At 37.5% G+C, this 21,212-nt stretch overlaps 4 protein-coding genes across 6 annotated transcripts; 3 read left to right on the forward strand and 1 right to left on the reverse strand.

Moving 5' to 3' along the window:
• Positions 1 to 1,019: 1,019 nt before the first annotated feature.
• Positions 1,020 to 3,300, forward strand: LOC104719411 (cytochrome P450 709B3-like). Its single transcript, XM_010437339.2, has 5 exons — positions 1,020 to 1,513; positions 1,610 to 1,833; positions 1,917 to 2,161; positions 2,239 to 2,605; positions 2,724 to 3,300. Exons 1-5 carry the CDS (start codon positions 1,156 to 1,158, stop codon positions 3,162 to 3,164), a joined length of 1,635 nt encoding a protein of 544 aa, XP_010435641.1. The 5' UTR covers positions 1,020 to 1,155; the 3' UTR covers positions 3,165 to 3,300.
• Positions 3,301 to 4,664: 1,364 nt separating this feature from the next.
• LOC104719401 (uncharacterized) lies at positions 4,665 to 10,228 on the forward strand. 2 transcript variants are annotated; one of them, XM_010437327.3, is made up of 7 exons: positions 4,665 to 5,286; positions 5,389 to 5,467; positions 5,653 to 5,729; positions 5,812 to 5,926; positions 6,283 to 6,625; positions 9,825 to 9,936; positions 10,033 to 10,228. In XM_010437327.3, exons 1-7 carry the CDS (start codon positions 4,799 to 4,801, stop codon positions 10,106 to 10,108), a joined length of 1,290 nt encoding a protein of 429 aa, XP_010435629.2. In that variant the 5' UTR covers positions 4,665 to 4,798; the 3' UTR covers positions 10,109 to 10,228. The 2 variants fall into 2 exon arrangements, with proteins under 2 accessions (XP_010435629.2, XP_087338929.1); XM_087482803.1 differs by lacking the exons at positions 4,665 to 5,286; positions 5,389 to 5,467; positions 5,653 to 5,729; ... (1 more) ...; positions 9,825 to 9,936; positions 10,033 to 10,228 and adding exons at positions 6,957 to 8,133; positions 8,424 to 8,594 and having other exon boundaries at positions 6,545 to 6,739.
• Positions 10,229 to 10,801: 573 nt separating this feature from the next.
• Positions 10,802 to 14,560, reverse strand: LOC104719384 (endoglucanase 19). 2 transcript variants are annotated; one of them, XM_010437316.2, is made up of 9 exons: positions 14,046 to 14,560; positions 13,520 to 13,732; positions 13,221 to 13,421; positions 12,920 to 13,009; positions 12,668 to 12,832; positions 12,307 to 12,591; positions 11,606 to 11,954; positions 11,418 to 11,492; positions 10,802 to 11,315 (listed from the first exon to the last, which is right to left on the reverse strand). In XM_010437316.2, exons 1-9 carry the CDS (start codon positions 14,244 to 14,246, stop codon positions 11,017 to 11,019), a joined length of 1,878 nt encoding a protein of 625 aa, XP_010435618.2. In that variant the 5' UTR covers positions 14,247 to 14,560; the 3' UTR covers positions 10,802 to 11,016. The 2 variants fall into 2 exon arrangements, with proteins under 2 accessions (XP_010435618.2, XP_010435611.2); XM_010437309.2 differs by having other exon boundaries at positions 10,802 to 11,318.
• A 2,230-nt stretch (positions 14,561 to 16,790) lies between these two features.
• On the forward strand, positions 16,791 to 17,914 carry LOC104749335 (uncharacterized). Its single transcript, XM_010470940.1, has 2 exons — positions 16,791 to 17,489; positions 17,615 to 17,914. The coding sequence occupies exons 1-2, from the start codon at positions 16,791 to 16,793 to the stop codon at positions 17,912 to 17,914; spliced, it is 999 nt and encodes a 332-aa protein (XP_010469242.1).
• Positions 17,915 to 21,212: the final 3,298 nt, after the last annotated feature.

The raw sequence follows: 21,212 nt of genomic DNA on the forward strand, positions 1-21,212 counted from the left end.
TTTAGTGTTATTTGTGAGAATTTTTCAAATATTAACAATAACTGAATTTTGTTGGCAAAGGTAAAGGTTTTAAAAGCTTACTTATATATTAGTCACAGACTCATAGATAAAAAGAGAACAAATCATTGTTTAATACTCTCTCTGTTTCACAAAGAGTGTCATTTTGACATTTTTTCTTTGTTACAAAAGAAAGTATATGTTTCAATGCAATTTTTAAGATTAAATTCTTTTTTTTATCTCTATAATTTGAGCTTTACTTGATTAATCGAAAGTTCGTGAACAAAAACTAAAATCGAGAAAAATTTTAGTGTATGTGTAAAGGGTAAAATAGAAATATTTTGTTCCTACTAAATTATTGACCCATGTACATTTCTATAAATAAACATAGGGAATTTAGTTTAATGTACCACATTTCCCACAAAACTTTCTAAATGTACCATAATTGAGATTCCTTTTCTGATCTACCATAAATGTGAGATAGAATGACGTTTTTGCCCTCCTGCTAATATGACAAGTCTCGTAGACAATTTGAGGAGTACAAATTTGTCCACTAGCTTAAATTACTTGTCTACAACATAAATAAATAAATGATTAGTTGTCTCTCTTTTGTGCGAGTTTAAAACTGGTCCACCGAGTTAATAAAAATGTTGTTTACTAGAATTTTTGTGAATCATCTAGTGCATGACAAATTTAATAGAGGACAAGTGGACACTGTGGACAAGTTGTGAAACTAGTACTATACAAGCCATGAAACTTAGTAACTAAAAGTCTAATTAAGTATAACTTGTCCACAAACAACAAAACCAACTTGTCTACAAAAAAAAAAAAAAAAGAGATTTGGTCCACAGGAACTGGTTCACCAGATCTGATCCATCTACAACCAAATTGTATGGTCCACAGTGTAAACTAGGCTGGATTGTGGACAACGTCTTTCATAGACGTATCCCTGGCTCTGGTCCATCAAACCATGTCTACAACGACACCACAATCACACCAAAGAGTACAATGGTCATTTTGTCATGAACAGATGTGGTACATTGAAAAAAGAGTTTTGAATGTGGTAGGTTGGAAAAGTTTGAGTTTTGAATGTGGTATAATTGTTAAATATCTCATAAACATATATGTGCTTATCCATATCGGAAAAACACAAGTCATATGTTTGGTCCTCTATCCCCTTGGCCCTTGCTCCCCAAAAAAAAAAAAGGGGAGATAATACTTGTGTTTCTTTTAATGGAACGCATAAGCACGACCAATATCTTAGTACTCGTTCTTCTGCTCCTTGTTGTTCCCAAGGTATGGGAAGCTTGTTTGATCCTCCTTTGGCGGCCATTGATGCTGTCAAGAAGATTCAAGAAACAAGGAATCTCAGGACCAAAGTACAAAATCTTGTACGGAAACCTCAGTGAGATGAAGAAGATGAAGAAAGAAACTAACCTTTGGGTTCTTGATCCCAAGTCCAACGATATCTTCCCTCGTGTGCTTCCTCACTATCACCAATGGATGTCCCAATACGGTGCCGTTTCTGTCCAATCTCCAATTTTTTTTTTAACTTCCTTTCATAGATGAAGGACTGCTTAATAAACACATGTTGTGTCTATGCTTTATTTAGGAGAAACATTTCTATACTGGAATGGGACAAAACCTACGCTATACATCTCAGATCTAGAACTAGCGAAACAGATCTTGTCGAGCAAGTTCGGTTTCTCTGTTATACCAGTAAAAAGACCTGAGGTCTTCCTACTTTTCGGTAAAGGACTAACCTTTATAGACGGTGATGATTGGGCTCGCCATAGACGAATCTTAAACCCTGCTTTCTCCATAGACCAGCTCAAGGTCTTTTCTTCTTTTTTATTCAACTTCTCAGCACTAATTAATCTGAAACAGAATCTAATTAATCTGCTTGCTAAAACTGTCAGGCTATGACGAAACCGATGGTGAATTGCACCTTGAGGATGTTCGACGAGTGGAGCAAACAGAGTATTGGTGAAGTGGTGATGAAGTTGGAGATGGACAAAGAGTTTTATAGATTGGCCTCCGACATTATAGCCACCACTGCGTTTGGAAGCAGTTACGCGGAAGGCATCGAGTTCTCTAGAGCACAGAAAGAGCTAGAGGATTATTATGTTACTTCTCTCACTAAAATCTTCATCCCTGGAACTCAGTAAGTATAATAATACTCACTACTCTGAAACTTTCAGACAAAGATATTCTTAAAATTGTTGTTTCTTGTGTTTCAAGATACCTTCCTACGCCTACCAACCTTGGACTATGGAAGCTCGATAAGAAAGTAAAGGACTCGATCGAAAGAATCATAGACGCAAGGCTAAAGTCAGAATGTAAGAACTATGGAGACGATCTTCTAGGGCTCATGTTGAAAGCTGCAAAATCTCAAGAGTCTGATAGAAAAATGAGAAATGATGAGATCATAGAGGAATGCAAGAATTTCTACTATTCAGGGCAAGGAACTACTTCGCTTCTGTTGACATGGACTACGATGTTACTGAGCTTACACCAAGATTGGCAAGAGAAACTTAGAGAAGAGGTTTTTAATGAATGTGGTAGAGATAAGATCCCAGATTCAGACACCTTATCCAAACTCAAACTGGTAATGTTGATTTTCCAGAGTTCCTTGCGGTTGAAGCCAATTGGGGAAACCTATTTAAGTTTCTTGTGGTTGAAGCTAATGGATCTATTGTGATTGGTGAAACCTATTTATCGTGCAGTTGAACATGGTGTTGATGGAGTCGCTTCGTCTGTACGGACCCGTGATTAAAATGACCCGAGACGCAACACAAGATATGAAGGTAGGACACTTGGAGATCCCAAAGGGCACGAGCATTGTTGTTCCGTTTTTGAAGATGCACAGCGACAAGGCAATATGGGGAGAAGACGCCGAACAATTCAACCCCTTGCGATTCGAAAACGGCGTTTCTCAAGCCGCCATTAACCCAAACGCTCTCCTCGCGTTCTCATTTGGGCCAAGAGCTTGCATTGCAAGAAACTTTGCCATGCTCGAAGCTAAGACTGTGGTCACTATGCTCCTTCAGCGGTTCCATCTTAGCCTTTCCCCAGAGTATAGGCACACGCCAGTTGATAACTTCAATCTCTTTCCGCAATACGGCTTACCGGTGATGCTTCAGCCTCTCGATAGTAGTTCTCAATAGGTGAGGAAGAGAACAAAACAAGATCTTAATGGATTTGGTCAAGTTATGTTCTGTAATTGGTCATGATCTAAATAAATGTTATGATGACATACTTAAATAAAGTGGAATAAAATCAGAATATGTGGTGGCTGTTTAATTTTCTTGATTTTATGATTTACATCGTCGATTCTATCTTTTGCAATTAAACGATATATATAGTTTCATGTTTGATTTGGTGATCAACCTGGTTTCGAGTTTTGATTGGATCAGCTCAATTTGATTAACTTGATTTTGATTTATTCCGTTTAGAGATTGTATCAACAAATATCTAAAAACGATTTTTTTTTCTTTTTCAGAATATGCACCCAAATTTTATCAGAACATTTGTCTCCAAAATAGTTTATTTTGAAGAAAGGAAAATCATTTATTGGATAAATTGTGCATGGAAACTTTTTTTAAGATCTGTTTCCCGTTTCAGATACATGGAAACTTGTGGAAACACGGAACTTTTTTTTCATTTTTTTATTTTTTAATAATCAATATAACATTTGGAGTGTATCTCCTTTTTAATAAAAGGGAAGTACATAACATTGTTTTGGTAGACTTTATAATTTTAATAAATGGTTATAAATGGTTATAAATAGGTTATACATAAATTATAAATTAATCCATATATTAATTGGTTACAAGTTGATAGTTCATATATTAATGGTAACAAATAAAACCTTAATTGTAACCGAAAATCTTAAACGGGATATTCCAAATCTGACCTAACATCTTTCCAAGTTTTAAATATAAATCAATGTCTTTAAAATTGGACCGGAAGGTGAACCGGAAGTCTTTCGGGCCACTGGGTCAACAAGTCGGACCGATTGAATTACGGGTCAATTAGTTTATTAGTTTGATTACATTTTATGAATATAACATCTACTTTTATATAAATATATGAATAAAACATACATAATTAAGTATTAAACAAGTAAAATTAAACTTTTAAATGATTAGATAAAATAACTAACTGATTCTTTTATAAATAACAACATTTATTTATAATTTGGTTTAAGTTTAAAGTGTGACCAAAATAAAATATTTTAATTTGAGACCGACAACCCGATCCGACCCACCGGTTCAACCACCGGTTCACGAGGGTTCACAAGATTTTAGCGGGGTTTTATGGTTTTTTGGAGGTTTTATTTGTTAGATTTTTAGTGGTTACCCGGACCGGAATATCTATCGGGTTGTGGTTGGATCGAACTGACCGGCCGGTCCGGTCTTAGTTAAAAAACATTGATATAAATCATTCAGATCTCCATTCACCAAAATACATCTCTCATATTCATACAAAAAAATAATTATAACAATTGTTTCTGAGTTTACAATGCTAAGCGTCTTATAAGTTATATTTTATTTTGAAATTATAATACAGATAAAAGGAACTTTAACCCGTGCTCTAGCACGGGTCCAAATCTAGTTTCAATACTATTTAGACACGCGGATAAATAATAATGTTGTTTATGATTTATGAAGTCAACGATGTGTTTGTACTTTGTAGTAGGATAGATGGTGATTTCAGACCCTAGATCTTACATTGTTCTACACTTCTTCAATATATTGTTAAGTTTCGAAAGTCCTTGATAATTTGATTTGACGAGTCCATGGCGGCGGAGAAGCAAGTGGCGTTCCTCAGTTTATACGGGGAGGATGTGCCGGACAGCGTCCCACTCTACCTGAAATCCGGCCTGGAACGCAGCGGAGTCAGCGTGTTGAGACGGGATAACAAAGTGTCAGAAGACCTCCGAACGGTATTGAATAAGATCCGGGAATCGAGTTTCGTGCTGGTGATCTTCTCTGTCGGTTTCGCCAAGTCACGCGAGTGCCTTGACGAGCTCGTGCTGGTGAAGAAACGGATGGACATAGGAAAGCTGCGTACCATTCCAATCTACTACAAGGTGGAGCCAGAGGACGTTATCCGGGTCCAGGGTTTGTTTGGTAAAAATCTCCTAAGGTGCGAGGCGGAAGAACATAAAACCGCGATGAGGAATAATATGGAGGCTTTGCTGAGATCGGGGGTGAGGCTCATAAACTGGAGAGAGGCTTTGAAGTCTGTCACGACGACAAGAGACTTCATGTACCGAGAAGATGAGTAAGTTTTGCTTAGCTCATAGTCATATATTTTGGTCATTTATGACAAGATTAATTTATACAATCCAATGGTCTCATTGTCACATATTTTGGTCTCTACCAGCTTTATAGAAAAACTCACCAAACAGGTTAATAATGCTTATGCAAAAGATGATCCGGCCACTATGAACCAGTTGTCTCAGGTTTGCCTTTGTCTCGACTAAGTCATTATTGAATATATGTTAGATAGGCCGTGGAAATCTGATAACAGTTCTATTTTATAAAAGTCTAACAAAATGTGAAGTGTTATTTATCAATCCAATTTTTTGAATACCCTGTTTTGTTTTTGTAATTTTCCCATCATAATGAACTACTCTTTGTGAGACAGATCACAGTCAAGAAACGTAAAGAAGATTTGGTGTCTCTCATGAGAAGCATGGGTTTGGGGTTTGAAGGAAACTTTAGGTGATTTGCTCTTGTTTACAGCAACACTAATTGCTGCCTTCATTAAAGTTTTTCACTCAACTTTCACTTCATTTGGCTGCAGCTGGGAGACATATCCCATAGATAAACTCTCTAAGCAATGTGAGGAACAGTTGAGCAAGTTGCTATCTGAGGAAACTAAAAAGAAGGAAGGTGCTAACCCAATACCAGTGTTTGAGGTATTTCTCCCTGTTGCTCATTTTTCTAATTTAAGCCGTGACACACCACGAAACAATTTTTTATTCTACAGATAATATATAGAATCATATTTTTATGGTTTTATTATTAGTATTAAAGTTATGAAAATTTACATTTTTACATTTTTAATATTTAACATGTGATATATCATACTCCATGTTAAATATTAAGAATGTAACTTGGTTGTTTACTATTGCTCATTTTTTCTTGCTACCGTTGTATAATGAAATGGAATATTCCGAATCAATTTGTTTTCTCTTCCATTTTTTTAAACCTGTCAAGAATGAGCAGTTCCAGCTAAACTGGCCAAGCTATCTTTTTTGTTTCTCGTTTGCAGAAATCTCCCACAGAGAATAACCAAGTGTTCATCAGCTTCCGCGGCCAAGATGTGCGCTCCAACTTTGTCTCACATTTGATTCTTGCCTTGGAAATGGATGGGATCAATGTTGCGTTGGACACCAATGAAATTTTCAGAGGGCAGTCACTTTTTGAATCCATTTCCCGGATGATAAAAGGTTCGAGTATTGCTTTGGTAGTCTTCACTCAAAACTACCTAGAGTCCAAATGGTGCTTGCAGGAGCTGATGGTGATAAAAAAATACATGGATGAGGGAATGCTCAGAGTCATTCCCATCTTCTACATGGTGGAGCCACGCGACATGAGGATAAAGGAAACGGGAGTGTTCTGTTGGAGATTGGTTTCAGGTTAGCTATCGGTTTACTCTAATTGCAGTTGGTTTCGTCATGGTTATAGGTGACTTGGCCGTGAAGCTGTTTGGTCAATATGTCAATCCCGTAAGATCAGCAAAGTTAATATAGCTTTCCTTGTATGTATAGATATGATTCGTATGGATCTGCTCTCTCGAGTATATATGTTTTTGTAAATCAAGTCATAAGGGACACACAGAAAACTTTGGAATCTCTGTTTCTTCATGGTATCAGAGCTTGAATCATTTTTGTGAAATTAAAGGTTTTTCTTATCGTTTTTTTCACGACAATGACGGACGGACAGACTCAGACGAACCTGAATGGGAATTTTCCCACGAACCCGAATGGCACTCCTGCCACGAACCCGACGAATCTGACGAACGAAGTGAGAAGAACTATCTCACCCTATGATTTGACTTCAGCTGATAATCCTGGCGCTGTGATCTCACATCCACTGTTGAAGGGAGCCAACTATGATGAGTGGGCGTGTGGAATGAAGACAGCATTGTGTTCTCGAAAAAAGTTTGGATTTCTCAATGGAGCAATTCCCCGACCTGAAGAAGGATCTCCAGATCTAGAAGACTGGTGGACGATTCAAGCACTACTTGTGTCTTGGATAAAGATGACAATCGATCCGGTGCTTAGGTCGAATATCTCACATCGAGATGTTGCTAAAGACCTCTGGGATCATTTGCAAAAACGGTTCTCGGTGATGAACGGACCAAAACTGATGCAAATCAAGGCTGAACTCGCTGGCTGCAAGCAAAGGGGGCTGTCCATCGAGAATTATTATGGCAAGTTAACAAAAATTTGGGATAGCATGGCTGCGTTTCGTCCTTTGCGAATCTGCAAGTGTGGCAAGTGTGTGTGTGATCTTGGCACCTTGCAAGAAAGAGATCGTGAAGAGGACAAAGTTCATCAATTCCTCTTTGGGCTTGATGATACTTTGTATAGGACTGTGCGATCAAGTCTTATTTCTCGTACTCCGGTGCAGCCTTTAGAAGAAGTGTATAACATTGTGAGGCAAGAAGAAGACTTGCTCCGCAATGGCACAAAAGGGTTGGAGGATCAACAAGACGTGAGTGCCTTTGCTGTTCACATGCGGTCACGCTCAAACTTCTCTCAAATGCGGAGTGATGACAAGGATAAAGGTGTGGTGTGTAAACATTGCAATCGTGGAGGGCACGCATCGGAGAGTTGTTATGCTATCATTGGATATCCGGAGTGGTGGGGAGAGCGTCCTCGCAGCCGTTCTGTACCAGGACGTGGCCGTGGTGGAGCAAGCTCCAATGGAGGTCGAGGACGCGGGTCTGCAGCATATGCTAACCGTGTTTGTGTTCCGAACCTTGACGTAACAGAACACGCCAACCATGTGGTGACTGATCGTGATCGTGAGGGTCTCACTTTAACTGAGGATCAATGGCGTACCATCAAAAGGGTCCTCAATGCTGGCAAGGACGAGCCCACCGAAAAGTTAACCGGTAAGTCCAACGTTCCCTCTTGGATTATGGATACAGGCGCCTCTCATCATTTGACAGGAAAGTTTGATATTCTTACAAATGTAAGAGATATGCCTCCGGTTTTAATTATTTTGGCTGATGGTAGAGAAAGGGTTTCTGTGAAAGAAGGGACAGTTAGACTTAGTTCAGATTTGGTTATGAATTCAGTCTTCTATGTTGAGGAGTTTCAATCTGATTTGATTTCAATTGGACAATTGCTGGATGAAAACCGTTGTGTTTTGCAAATGACTGATCACTTTCTTGTGGTTCAGGACCGCACTTTGAAGACTGTGATTGGGACGGGTATTAGAGCAGGAGGAACTTTTTACTTTCGTAGTATGGAGATCGCAGCATCAGTCACTACGAAAGAGGAGAAGGCGTATGAGCTGTGGCATAAAAGGATGGGTCATCCTTCTGCGAGAGTAGTCGGTTTACTTCCTGCAATTTCTGTTTCTGTTTCTTCTTCAAGTTTAAATCAAGCGTGTGATATATGTCTCCGCGCAAAGCAAACTCGAACTTCATTTCCATTGAGTATGAATAAGACATCTCGTATTTTTGAGTTAATCCACTGTGATTTATGGGGACCTTACCGCACAACTTCTCATTCTGGGGCCAAATATTTTCTGACAATAGTAGATGATTATTCTAGAGGAGTTTGGTTATATTTGTTGGCTGAAAAACGTGAGGCTTCTGGTCATTTAAAAAATTTCTTAGCTTTAACAGAGCGTCAATTTGGGGTGCAAGTTCAAACAATACGCAGTGATAACGGTTCAGAGTTCATGTGTTTAACAAAGTTTTTCCAAGAACACGGTATTCTTCATGAACGTTCGTGTGTTTCTACGCCTGAGCAGAATGGCAGGGTTGAAAGAAAACACAGACACATTCTCAATATTGCGAGGGCTTTACGGTTTCAAGCGCAACTGCCTTTAAAGTTTTGGGGCGAATGTGTTTTAACAGCGGCTTACTTGATTAATCGAACTCCCAGCTCTATTTTGAACAACAAAACTCCGTATGAACGTCTTCATAAGAAGCCTCCTCAGTATGGACATTTAAAAGTTTTTGGGAGCTTGTGTTATGCTCACAATCAAAAACGTCACGGCGACAAATTCGAGTCACGAAGTCGACGGTGTTTGTTCGTTGGTTATCCAAATGGTCAAAAAGGTTGGAGATTGTTTGATTTAGAATCACAAGAAACCGGCCATACACATCGCAACAAATCCCGTATTCCATGAACGCACTAAACATATAGAGATTGACTGCCATTTTGTTCGTGATGAGCTTGTTCGTCGTAATCTTGTTCTTCGTCACGTTGGCACTGAATTTCAGCTTGCGGATATTTTTACAAAACCCCTTGGTCGAGACAGCTTCGCATCGTTTCGGATCAAGTTAGGCATACGAAACTTGTATGCTCCAACTTGAGGGGGAGTGTTGGAGATTGGTTTCAGGTTAGCTATCGGTTTACTCTAATTGCAGTTGGTTTCGTCATGGTTATAGGTGACTTGGCCGTGAAGCTGTTTGGTCAATATGTCAATCCCGTAAGATCAGCAAAGTTAATATAGCTTTCCTTGTATGTATAGATATGATTCGTATGGATCTGCTCTCTCGAGTATATATGTTTTTGTAAATCAAGTCATAAGGGACACACAGAAAACTTTGGAATCTCTGTTTCTTCATGTTCCGTAAGCATTCAGGAAACACTGACAAAGACACAATCCTAGCATGGGATGCGGCTCTACGGTCAGTCAGTGCAAGGATGGGCATTAAGTATGATGCAAGTCGCACCAGGTGATTTTTATAAACCATTAACTAGGCACATGGTTATGTTTAACAGTTATTCGTCTCATTAATCATTTTTGTGTTTTTTTTCAAATCCTTTTGCAGCTCAGAGAGTGAGTTTGTCATGAATATTGTTGCGGCGGTTCAGCAATTGTTGGCGGTTATTCAATCGAACTGTTGACAAAAAAAAAAACACTTCTTTCTGTTTTAGGGTCCATCTATAAACTTGATTTCTCACGGCTTTGTATTTGATATTTCAGCATGATGCACATAATAATACGCGAAGTACTTCTTGCTGGTTTATGCATATCTTTTATAAATGTTATATTTACGTGCCAAAGACCGAATTATAGAAATATTGATTTCAAACCAAACCGATTTTATTACTGAAAATTTGTTAGATTTCGTAATTTCAGTATTTTTAAAAAAAAAAAAACAAAACCCTAAACAAGTCTTATGCAATTGGTCTACATTTCATATTTATTTATACAAATTCATATTCAAATAATACTTTTTAATAAGTTGAGATTAAATTATATAATGAAGTTCTGCTAGCAGAAACAAAGTAACTTCAGCTTCAGTAAGACCGCGCCACACTAGATGCATTGCTTTGTATTTAACAGCTAAAATGTCGATCCGACTGCATAATTAGAGGACCAAGCTGCAATTAAATAACACACAAAATAACAAACCATTGGAACATAAATAGTTTGGACCAATATAGTCATTTAGACTTACCATAACCAAGTCAGTTACCAAACCGAATATGTCCAGCATCACAAGTCATAACACCTAATTTCTCTAAATATTAATTGAAGAAATTTAAATATATAAACTAAAATGGTTTCAAGAGTTAAAAAAAAAAAAACTAAAATGGAGAAAAAGCTTTTGAATTATAAGAAACAGAATTATGCCTAATTTTACAGTCTCAAATCTCTCTCTATGTGTACAAAGTACAAACTAGAGAATTCTTCTTTCTCATACTCCCAAAATCCTAACCGATCGGTATAACTAACCCGAATATTTTCAAAAGCAGGTGAACAAGTTTACAAGCAAGTAAACCGGTCTCACACACCAAAACCCTTCTACTCATTCCAAAGAATAGTTAGAAACCAAGACATTTGCCTGTGGAGCTGAGTGGATATAGACAAACTCCATGCTTTTGCCAACCGGTAACGATTGGATCCATGAAGGGAAACCATACGAGTTACCGGTTTTGGTTACACCCCATATTGCACCATAGAGTTTGGTGATTGATATCTTCAAATTTTTCAATGTTTTTGTAGATCTATTGGTTAATCTCGTTGAATATCGATAGTAAACCTTTCCTTCGTTCATCCATGAGTTTGTCATCTTCTGCGATATCGTAATGGGACTAGGAGATGAAGCTGCTATACAAAATAAAAATTAAGCAAATTGGTTAGGTTATTATACCAAATCGAATTGGTTTTTCACGATGAGTTGGTATAAAATGTCTAAAGATGACAAACCAGGAGGTGTTGTTGGTTTCCTCTTTGGTACCGGTGCTGGTTTTATGATAACCGGACTTGGAGTTGGAGTAACACCTAAAATCATAACCCGGTTAACCAAGTCTACTAGAAAATTGGGAAGTCCAGAGGTTAATTATAACTAGTAGCATAAAACTTTTGATTAGACAATACAATGTATTAAATCTTACCGGGGAGCAGCTGGTCAGATCCCCTCGGACCGGAAATTAACCGGGCTAGTACACCAAGAAGAGGTGCATTGTTGTAAGTTGCTGGTTCGGTTTGCTCGTAATTGTCCCGTTGGTCAGCGAAGTTATCGTAGGCGTCGGGTCCACCAACTATAGCTCCGGTCAAAACATTTGGGTCGCTTCCTTTTCGGCTATACCACGTGGCGTAACCACCACGGCAAGTCACGAACTTTTTATCAACATTGAAGGAGACAATCGACGAACCACGATGATGAACTTTTCGTGGATAGTTCTCTCCATATCCAACCATGTAACTCGTCGCTCTTGGGTTGTCTCCGAGAATGTAATCCACCTAGTTTATTTTAATTTATTTATCAATTATTTAATTTGCATAGATCTAACGTTACATTTTAATTTTTTAAGATGGGAACAAGTAGTATGATATAGAACGAATAATCAAAACTATCCATTTAGAATACAAAATTTAAAATACTATAAAATATTCAAAAAAATCTGAAATATTATACCGGATTCACAATTGGCCCAAAATAGTACTAGTTTTAGTAAGTGTTTTATAATAGTGTACTGTAGTACTTTCAAATACACGACTACAGTTTCAAATTCAATTATATGTTTATGGTTTCATTTTGGTTCCATATTATGGGGGTGAATAAGCAAAAATCAGGAAAGTTTTTGGGGCAAACCTGTGACTTAGAAAAATCAAGAAGTTTGGATGGAGAGATGTTTCCTTGAGAACAACGTAGAACTCTTTTGGAGGACGAGAGATAGTCAGAGTACACGGCGGATAAGAAAGAAGCGCTCGTGACAAACTGCATATTGTTCCAGCTTTGCCGGAAAATTAAACCGCCGGGAGTTTTCTTTATATTTTTGGTGCTTTTACCTAACAACGAACACATATACTGTTCTGCTTTCTCTTGGTACCTCTCGAACACGGCAGTGTGTTCTCCTGCTTTCCCTTGCATCAAAATCTATCAACCAAGCAAATTCCAGGTTTAGTATAACCATATTAAACCGAACAAACTTGGTTAAATTGAAGTGAATTACCTTGGCGACAAGGGTTTGAACGCCGGCATACTTAACGTCCCAACTGAATTCCGTTATCGACCAGCCGGTACCGCCCATTGAGTCGCCGTTTTTACCGAGGTAATCTAGATAATATTTATCATTGGTTGCTTGGTATAACCACGCAGCAGCCCAGAGTAACTCATCCTGGTTATACAAAATTACGGTTATAATGAGAATTAATGGAATGTAAAAGAGTGTTTGCATTTAGACTAAAAAGCAACATTTTAGTACATTGTAACCGCTGACTGATCGGTAGTATTTTTGTGCCACGGTAATGCTGCTGTCGTATTTGCCTCTGTATTTGTCCGCAAATTCAAAAAGCTGCCAACATAAGAATTGGGTTAAGATCAGTGGCAAAACTCGTAAATATTATGAATTTAGAAGGTTATTTCTACTATCTACGTTTTTGCACCTTTAATTCCGGTTCTGACAAAAACTAATTTCAAAATGTTATTTAGAGCTCCTTCTATTGCAATCAAGCATAACTAAAGGAGTTCAAAATTGTAAACGTTTTGGTTTGAGATTTTAGAACCTGACGGGCGTGACGGATTAGCTCGGCTGAGTATGATGGATCAGAGCGGCGAAAAACTATGGAAGCGGCAGCCATTGCGGCAGCGGTTTCTCCGGCAAGATCCGAACCAGGATTGTTCCTATCAATCTTGTAAGCCTTACGATCAGTGGTCATTTCCTCTGGCCTTTGCCAACAATAATGGTCCGATTTACCATCTCCCACCTACACGGTTACAAAAAATTTTCATAACCAAATTAAAATTAGTCTAATTTATAAAGAAAGTGATAAGTGATTAGAGTGTTACTAATTATTAATGTTACCTCTCCATAGAGGACGTTAGGTTCAGGGTGGGCTTTAATGAAATAATCAGTTCCCCACTTAACGGCGTCAAGGGCATGGCCAAGTTCGCCATTAGATTCTAGCTGGCCACCGTATTCTATGATGCTCCAACACATTGTGGTAACCGTGAAAGCCATCGGAAGCCCGAATTTCACATTGTCTCCGGCGTCATAGTATCCTCCAACTAGATCCACCTGCTCAATATTTAAAAAATGTAATTCAAATTAAGAAATATAATGTAGTATTAATAATCAGCTGCTTATGTGACGTTTTAGGTGGCCAAAAACCATCCAAACGCTTAGATTTTGATCATATTAGTTAAATAATAGGGTCAACGGAAAGTCAAATTATTTTATGGATCTAAACAGCGGTTAATATATAACTTTATATTATAAAAAGTAAAATAATTATGGAAAAAAATCTGATTAACAAAGTTTTGAATATTACTAGAGACTAGCATAATATACGAATTTCAGTTTATTTATTTTTATTTTTGAGGAAGCTTACGCCGCTTGATTTGCCGTCGTAAAGACCGGAGTGAGATCGCCATGAAACTCTCTGGTTGGGAGGAAGGTGTCCTGACCTCTGAGCTTCAAAGAATAGAATGCTTTTGCTCAGAGCTTGTTTATAGTCATGCCCTGAAACTGCAAGCTGAGCCAACCCAAGAAGAAGGAGAACAAGAATCGAAATGGTGGTAGTAGCACCCATTAATTAGTTGTCTTTTTGTGAAAAATTATGAAAAAAAAAAAAAAAAAAAAAAAAGTTGGATCCTCTTAAATCAACTAGCTAGACTCAAAAGATTAGTTGGTCCTTCTCGGACTTTGTTAAATTTTAATTTATGGGATCCTTCATCAAAAGATTGAGACTTTGATCCTTTCTAAATAGAGAGTGAGAGGGAGATAGAGATGGTTTGGTGAATGAAGATGAGAAAAAAGTGAGGTTTATATGGGAGAAAGTGAAGGAAGGTACCAGGAGGAGAGAAAACGGCAGAATTATATTCAATTTTCTTTGTTTTTGAAATTATATTCAACTTTTTTTTATAACTATATATAGTTACTCTTTTATGAATGCAACAATGTGTCGGCAGGGAGTTCAGTTCAAATTTAGGATGGAACAAGAGCTTTTTTAATATAAAAGAAAAGTATTATTATTATTATTATTATTATTCTCACAATCTAAGAGAGGAGTCCATTCTATACCAATCTTGGTAAATTAACAATTTAACATGAATAAAATTTGAACAGAAACTAAAATTAAAATATGTTCTTGAAGTTTAAAACTTTGTTAGTGCAATGATCTTCTACTTTGTCTTCTAGTAGTAGAACAGAATTTGAATCGTTTTTAAAAGGGAAAATAATAGTTGTCCTTCCACCCGTTACGGAAGCTCCGAATCTTCCATGCATCTAAACAAATGCCATAGAATAACATCATTACTTTTTTATCATATACAAAGTCAAAACCCGAATATATACAGCTTTTTTTTCCTAATTCAGTTGTGCAAGTTGCATTATCCAATGGTCAAGGATTTAAACATACCTACAATAAGTATATATAGGGTTTGATTCATAGAGCTAGAATGCTCCTTTTTAGATTATAATGGTGTAAAACTAAACAAAAATTCGAGATGCAGTAGGTAAAATCATCCGTTTTAGTGTCAAGTACTACGAGTAAGAGGGTCTATCGTTGGTGCATGTAAGAATCCTCAACTGGGAATCTGAATATTACGAAAAAAGTTGTATGTTATGGAGTTGTTCGTGAAGTTGTTTATCCTAATTATCACGTATATTATGTATCTGTAAGTAGATATGATAGATTGACCCTCATGTGTGATAGGATAAATCAACATATCCATGATGATAATATAACATACGACCAAAAGAAAAAAAAGTGATACGACCAATTTAAGAGAGATTTATATAATCTGATTTAGTAAAGTAGATGGATTACAACTATAAGATAAGAATGAAATTTTGGTGGGTTAACACCCTTTTCAAAAAAACGTTGGGTGGGATTTGATCGACCTTACAAAATAAATGCCGAACAGTCTTAAGACTGGGGACACACAAGACAAACAATACACGCACCGAAATTAAATCTAATATTTAATCAACAGTACAATGCCGTCAAATAGATAATAGAAATAGACAATCACAGAAAAAATTTTAGATATTTTTGAAAAAAAAAAAAGAGGATAAAGAAGTGAGGAAGTAAATGGTGAAAGTCATAAGTTGATCATTTTGGTTTGAGTTGGATGTCCCCAACCAAAATCAATTGTCTACCCAAAACAGAAGTTGTATCTTTATTTTTTGTAATTAAATTGGCAATATGGGATTGCTAAATAAATAGCTACATAACACCGGTCAAAAATATGTAAACACCACCATGAGATGTGGGCGGAAATTGGGTGTATATGCACGCATTGGGAGGAAACCTTGCTTGGTAATTTATTGAAATAGCGGTGCCGCTGATATTTTTGGTGAGAGTTGGATAATTTATGTAAAATTGGTGTATATGTTTAAAACGTATTATATAAGCTAAATTACACACTCAATAGTTGCTTGAATAAAACTGTTGATGTGGTCTCATTATGTATTTATTTGTTTTCAACTAAAGTTTATCACCTTGATAAGTTCAACAAACCACTTCTCTTAAACAATTGATAAATTTGAGATATGAATTAAAATGTAAATCGAAACAAGTAAAACTATTTCTTAACAAAATAAAATAAAATTTAAGATTTTACGACATTAAATTATAAGTATATATATATATATATATATGCACATATGCATTTACAACATGATAAATTGATAATAGTATTATCGGTTTATCACATGGTTTAAAGTAACTTTGATCGACGGGTTTTACATTATTGTTTCACAGTTTCAGATTAAAAAGTTTCTTAAAACATTAAAATGATATCATGGAACATCTCGTTGGAATAAGCTTGAAGTACAAACAAGTCTAAAAAGATTTGGAAATAATAGTTTAGAAAGTTATGAGAAATAAGGAAGTTATATTCCTAGAGATATTAAGAAATTGATATGAGAAGTTCCTTATAAATAGAGTTGTTAAGATGTGGCTTCCTATTAACACAAATTTGAGAGAATAGAGATCTTTAGGTTTTTGAGTTATTTTTCCTAAAGAAATAAAGAGAGTTCTTTTGAGTTTGTGTTCTTGTTGAAGTTGTGTTAAGCTTTCTTTCTTGAATTTAATATTTGGTATCAGAGCATTACGATATCCTAGGGAACGATGTCTGAGGGTACAATTGTTGCAGCTAAACCAAAAGAAGGAACCGGATCTACCTCCATCCAATGTCCAATGCTCAATTCAACAAACTATACTGTCTGGGCGTTAAAGATGAAGATTGCTTTGAAGGTTCATAAGGTTTGGGAGGCGATCGAACCTGAAACAGAGGAAGCAGATGAAGACAAAAATAATATGGCTATGGCTCTATTATTTCAGTCTATATCCGAAGCTCTTGTTCTGCAAATTGGTGACTTAGATACGACTAAAAAGGTGTGGGATGCCATCAAGTCAAGACATGTGGGAGCAGAGCGTGTGAAAGAAGCTCGTCAACAAACGCTTATGGCCGACTTTGAGCGACTTAAGATGAAAGATTCAGAGAAAATCGATGAGTTTGCAGGGAAGATGTCAGAGTTAGCCTCAAAATCAGCTTCTCTCGGAGTAGCTATTGACGAATCCAAGATGGTTAAAAAGTTTCTTAATTGTCTTCCTCACAAGAAGTTCATCCATATAGTGGCTTCTTTAGAACATGTGTTAGACCTAAACACCACCACCTTTGAAGACATCATCGGAAGACTGAAAGCATATGAAGAAAGAATCATTGATGCAGGAGAAGTACAAGAGGATCAATCTAAACTAATGTATGCAAACATGGAGACACAAAACAGTCGTGAATATACAAACGATTACCGAAACGTCGAGGAGGTCGGTTCTACAGAGTAAGAGGGAGAGGACGAGGTAATGGACAAAGAGATGCTTCTCGTGTCACCTGCTTTCGATGTGACAAACAAGGTCACTTTGCCTTTGATTGTCCTGATCGATTGCTAAAGTTACAAGAAGCTCAAGTTCTGGATACCACTAATACTCAAGATGGTGATGAACTTATGATGCATGAGGTTGTTTTTCTTAATGAGAAACGATGCATCCCGAGTAAGTTTGAAACCAACATGAGAGAGGACAATATATGGTACCTTGGCAATGGTGCCAGTAACCACATGACAGGGGATAAAAGGTATTTTGAGAAGATGGATGAATCTGTTACCGGGAAGGTACGGTTTGGAGACGATTCTCGTGTTGATATAAAAGGGAAAGGATCAATTTCTCTTGTTGACATGTATGGTGAATTGTGAGTCATGTCAGAGGTCTACTACATTCCGGATTTAAATAGCAACATAATCAGTTTGGGACAAGCAACAGAAGCAGGCTGCAACATCAGGCTAAATGGAGAATATCTGACAATGAGAGATGCACAAGGAAAACTTCTTGCAAGAGCACCAAGGTCCAAGAACAGACTTTACAAGATCCGTTTGGATTTTCGCGACAATGCCTACTTAAATTTGTCTTCTATTAGCGAGTCCAGTCGTTGGCATGCTCGTTTTGGACATATAAATTCCAACACTATCAAGTCCATGAAGCAGAAAGAACTCGTCCAAGGTCTCCCACACGTAGTGTTTGAAAAAGAAATCTGCAGTTCTTGGCTTCTTGGAAAGCAGACAAGACAGACGTTTCCACAAGCCACCACATACAAAGCATCTTCAGTCCTAGAACTGGTCCATGGAGACCTTTGTGGACCAATAACACCAAGTACAGCTGCTGGTAATCGTTTTATCTTTGTTCTTATTGACGATCACTCACGCTACATGTGGATCACATTGCTGAAGGAGAAGAGCTCTGCATTTGAGAAGTTTAAGATTTTTAAGAACCGTGTTGAGAAGGAATCAGGGGCTCGAATCAAGACTCTTAGAACAGATAGAGGTGGTGAATTTGTTTCACAAGAATTCAATGAATACTGTGAGAGCGTCGGGATTCAGAGACATCTTACAGCTCCGTATACACCACAACAGAACGGTGTTGTAGAACGACGGAACATAACAATGATGGAAATGACAAGGAGTATCCTAAAGCACATGAAGGTTCCAAATTATCTATGGGGGGAAGCAGTAAGGCATTCTGCATATCTACTAAACAGGATAGCTACAAGGGCATTAACAGACAAGACTCCATATGAAATCTATAAGAAACAGAAACCTCGTATTGATCATCTACGGATTTTTGGCTGCATCAGTTACGCAAAGGTTGATTCAAATCTGCTAAAGAAGCTAGATGACCGATCAAGGATGTTAGTTCATTTAGGGATAGAACCAGGTTCTAAGGCATATAGATTGTATGATCCTCAAACAAGAAAGGTTATTGTGAGTCGTGATGTAATCTTTGATGAGAACAAAGGCTGGAATTGGAGGAAAAATCCTACAGAGCAAGATGGTGATGGAAGATTTAATCTTAGTCTTGGTGAGTTTGGAAACCACGGTACTGTGTCTGAGCAGGAGGTCGTTAATAACAACCCGGAGACAGATGAAAATATTAATGGTAATGAGGATGACAGAGATGCAACAGACAACAACGATCACACGCCAGAAATTGCAGAACACGAAGAAGAAGCAGATGTCGTGGAGAACAATCCGCCTACTCTAAGGAGAAGTCAAAGACAGAGTAACACACCCAAGTATCTTGGAGACTATGTTCTACTTGCTGAAGAAGAAGGTGAAACACTCCTCTTGTGTTTGAACAATGAACCAAGAAATTTTATTGAAGCAAGTAGATCGAGTAAGTGGCTCAACGCTTGTAACGATGAGATTATGTCAATCGAAAAATTGCATACTTGGGACCTAGTTGACTTACCGCCTGGAACAAAGCCTATTGGACTCAAATGGGTGTTTAAGTTGAAAAGAAACTCTGACGGTAGCATCAACAAGTATAAGGCTCGTCTTGTTGCTAAGGGATATGTGCAACAGTATGGAATTGATTTTGAAGAAGTTTTTACTCCTGTTGCGCGCATTGAAACCATAAGACTCCTCATAAACCTTGCAGCGACAAATGGGTGGGAGATTCACCATTTAGATGTCAAAATAGCGTTTCTTCATGGAGAACTCAAGGAGACAGTCTATATCACTCAACCCGAGGGATTTGCGAAGAAAGGGTGTGAAGAAAAGGTGTATAAGCTGAATAAAGCGATGTACGGTCTGCTTCAAGCTCCAAGAGCATGGAACAACAAGCTGAACCAGATTCTTGAGGAACTGCAGTTCAAGAAATGCTCTAAGGAACCGACTGTTTATCGAAAAACAGAGAATGGACAAATCTTGGTTATTGCAGTGTATGTTGATGATTTATTTGTCACATGGACAGACAAGATAATCATTTACAAATTTAAAGAGGATATGGCTGCTAAATTTGAAATGAGTGATCTTGGCAAGTTAACTTATTATCTCGGGATAAAGGTAATCCAACACGAGAATGGGATTGTGCTAAGTCAGCGGAGATATGCTCAGAAAATCTTGGAAGAAACAAGAATGGTGGACTACAATCCCGAGTACATACCAATGGAGTTTGGACTCACACTGTCAAAAGCTGAAGATGAGAGAGAGATCGATGCTACAGATTTCAGGAAGAAAATCGGTTGCCTTCGGTATTTGATTCACACAAGACCGGACTTGTCATATTGTGTAGGAGTTTTGAGCAGATATATGCATAGTCCCAGAGTGTCACACGGTGCTGCAATATGACAATGCTTGAGGTATCTCAAAGGAACAACATCTCTTGGTTTAACGTTTGAAAGAAGCTCGAAAATACAAAGGCTAGTTGGATAGTGACAGCAGTCTTAGCATTGATCCAGACGATGGTAGAAATACGACATGCCATAGTTTCTATTTAGGAGATAGTCCCATTTCTTGGTGTTCACAAAAACAGGATGTAGTGGCTATGTCATCTTGCGAAGCTGAGTTTATGGTTGGAACTGAAGCAAATAAACAGGTGATTTGGCTGCGGGATTTGCTTAGTGAGATTACAGGAGTCGAAGCCAAGAAAGCTATCATTCGTATTGATAATAAATCAGCAATAGCTCTAAAAAAAAATCATGTTTTCCATGGCAGAAGCAAACACATTCAGAGACGGTTTCATTTCATCATAGAGTGTGTGGAGAATGAAGAAATCGAAGTTGAGCATGTACCAGGAATCGAACAAAAGGCGGATATTCTTACTAAGGCATTGGGAAAGATGAAGTTCATGGAGATGAGGGAGTTCATGGGAGTTCAAGACTTAGAGAAGATGTGCTTCAAGCTTAAGGAGGAGAATGTTGGAATAAGCTTGAATCACAAGCAAGTCTAAAGAGATTTGAAAAAATTAGTTTAGGAAGTTATGAGAAACAAGGAAGTCATATTCCTAGAGATATTAGGAAATTGATATGAGAAGTTCCTTATAAATAGAGTTGTCAAGATGTGGCTTCCTATTAACACAAATTTGAGAGAAGAGAGATCTTTAGGTTTTTGAGTTATTTTTCCTAAAGAAATAAAGAGAGTTTTTCTGAGTTTGTGTTCTTGTTGAAGTTGTATTAAGCTTTCTTTCTTGAATTTAATACATCTGATATCGGTTAAG

The sequence above is a fragment of the Camelina sativa genome, chromosome 2 (genome assembly GCF_030686135.1).
Source record: "Camelina sativa cultivar CO46 ecotype springtype chromosome 2, ASM3068613v1".
NCBI lineage: Eukaryota > Viridiplantae > Streptophyta > Magnoliopsida > Brassicales > Brassicaceae > Camelina > Camelina sativa.

What these genes read in the sequence shown, in the direction of transcription:
- LOC104719401 (XM_010437327.3), top strand. Translation starts at nt 4,799, where the DNA reads ATGGCGGCGGAGAAGCAAGTGGCGTTCCTCAGTTTATACGGGGAGGAT. An exon ending in GGGTTTGAAGGAAACTTTAG is followed by an intron (nt 5,730 to 5,811) that starts GTGATTTGCTCT and finishes ATTTGGCTGCAG; the next exon opens with CTGGGAGACATATCCCATAG. An exon ending in GAGGATAAAGGAAACGGGAG is followed by an intron (nt 6,626 to 9,824) that starts TGTTCTGTTGGA and finishes TCTGTTTCTTCA; the next exon opens with TGTTCCGTAAGCATTCAGGA.
- LOC104719411 (XM_010437339.2), top strand. Translation starts at nt 1,156, where the DNA reads ATGTTTGGTCCTCTATCCCCTTGGCCCTTGCTCCCCAAAAAAAAAAAA. An exon ending in TCTCCATAGACCAGCTCAAG is followed by an intron (nt 1,834 to 1,916) that starts GTCTTTTCTTCT and finishes TAAAACTGTCAG; the next exon opens with GCTATGACGAAACCGATGGT. An exon ending in CCTTATCCAAACTCAAACTG is followed by an intron (nt 2,606 to 2,723) that starts GTAATGTTGATT and finishes TTTATCGTGCAG; the next exon opens with TTGAACATGGTGTTGATGGA.
- LOC104749335 (XM_010470940.1), top strand. Translation starts at nt 16,791, where the DNA reads ATGTCTGAGGGTACAATTGTTGCAGCTAAACCAAAAGAAGGAACCGGA. An exon ending in ATTACCGAAACGTCGAGGAG is followed by an intron (nt 17,490 to 17,614) that starts GTCGGTTCTACA and finishes CGATTGCTAAAG; the next exon opens with TTACAAGAAGCTCAAGTTCT.
- LOC104719384 (XM_010437309.2), bottom strand. Translation starts at nt 14,246, where the DNA reads ATGGGTGCTACTACCACCATTTCGATTCTTGTTCTCCTTCTTCTTGGG. An exon ending in ACGACGGCAAATCAAGCGGC is followed by an intron (nt 13,733 to 14,045) that starts GTAAGCTTCCTC and finishes AATATTGAGCAG; the next exon opens with GTGGATCTAGTTGGAGGATA. An exon ending in GATCAGTCAGCGGTTACAAT is followed by an intron (nt 12,833 to 12,919) that starts GTACTAAAATGT and finishes TTGTATAACCAG; the next exon opens with GATGAGTTACTCTGGGCTGC.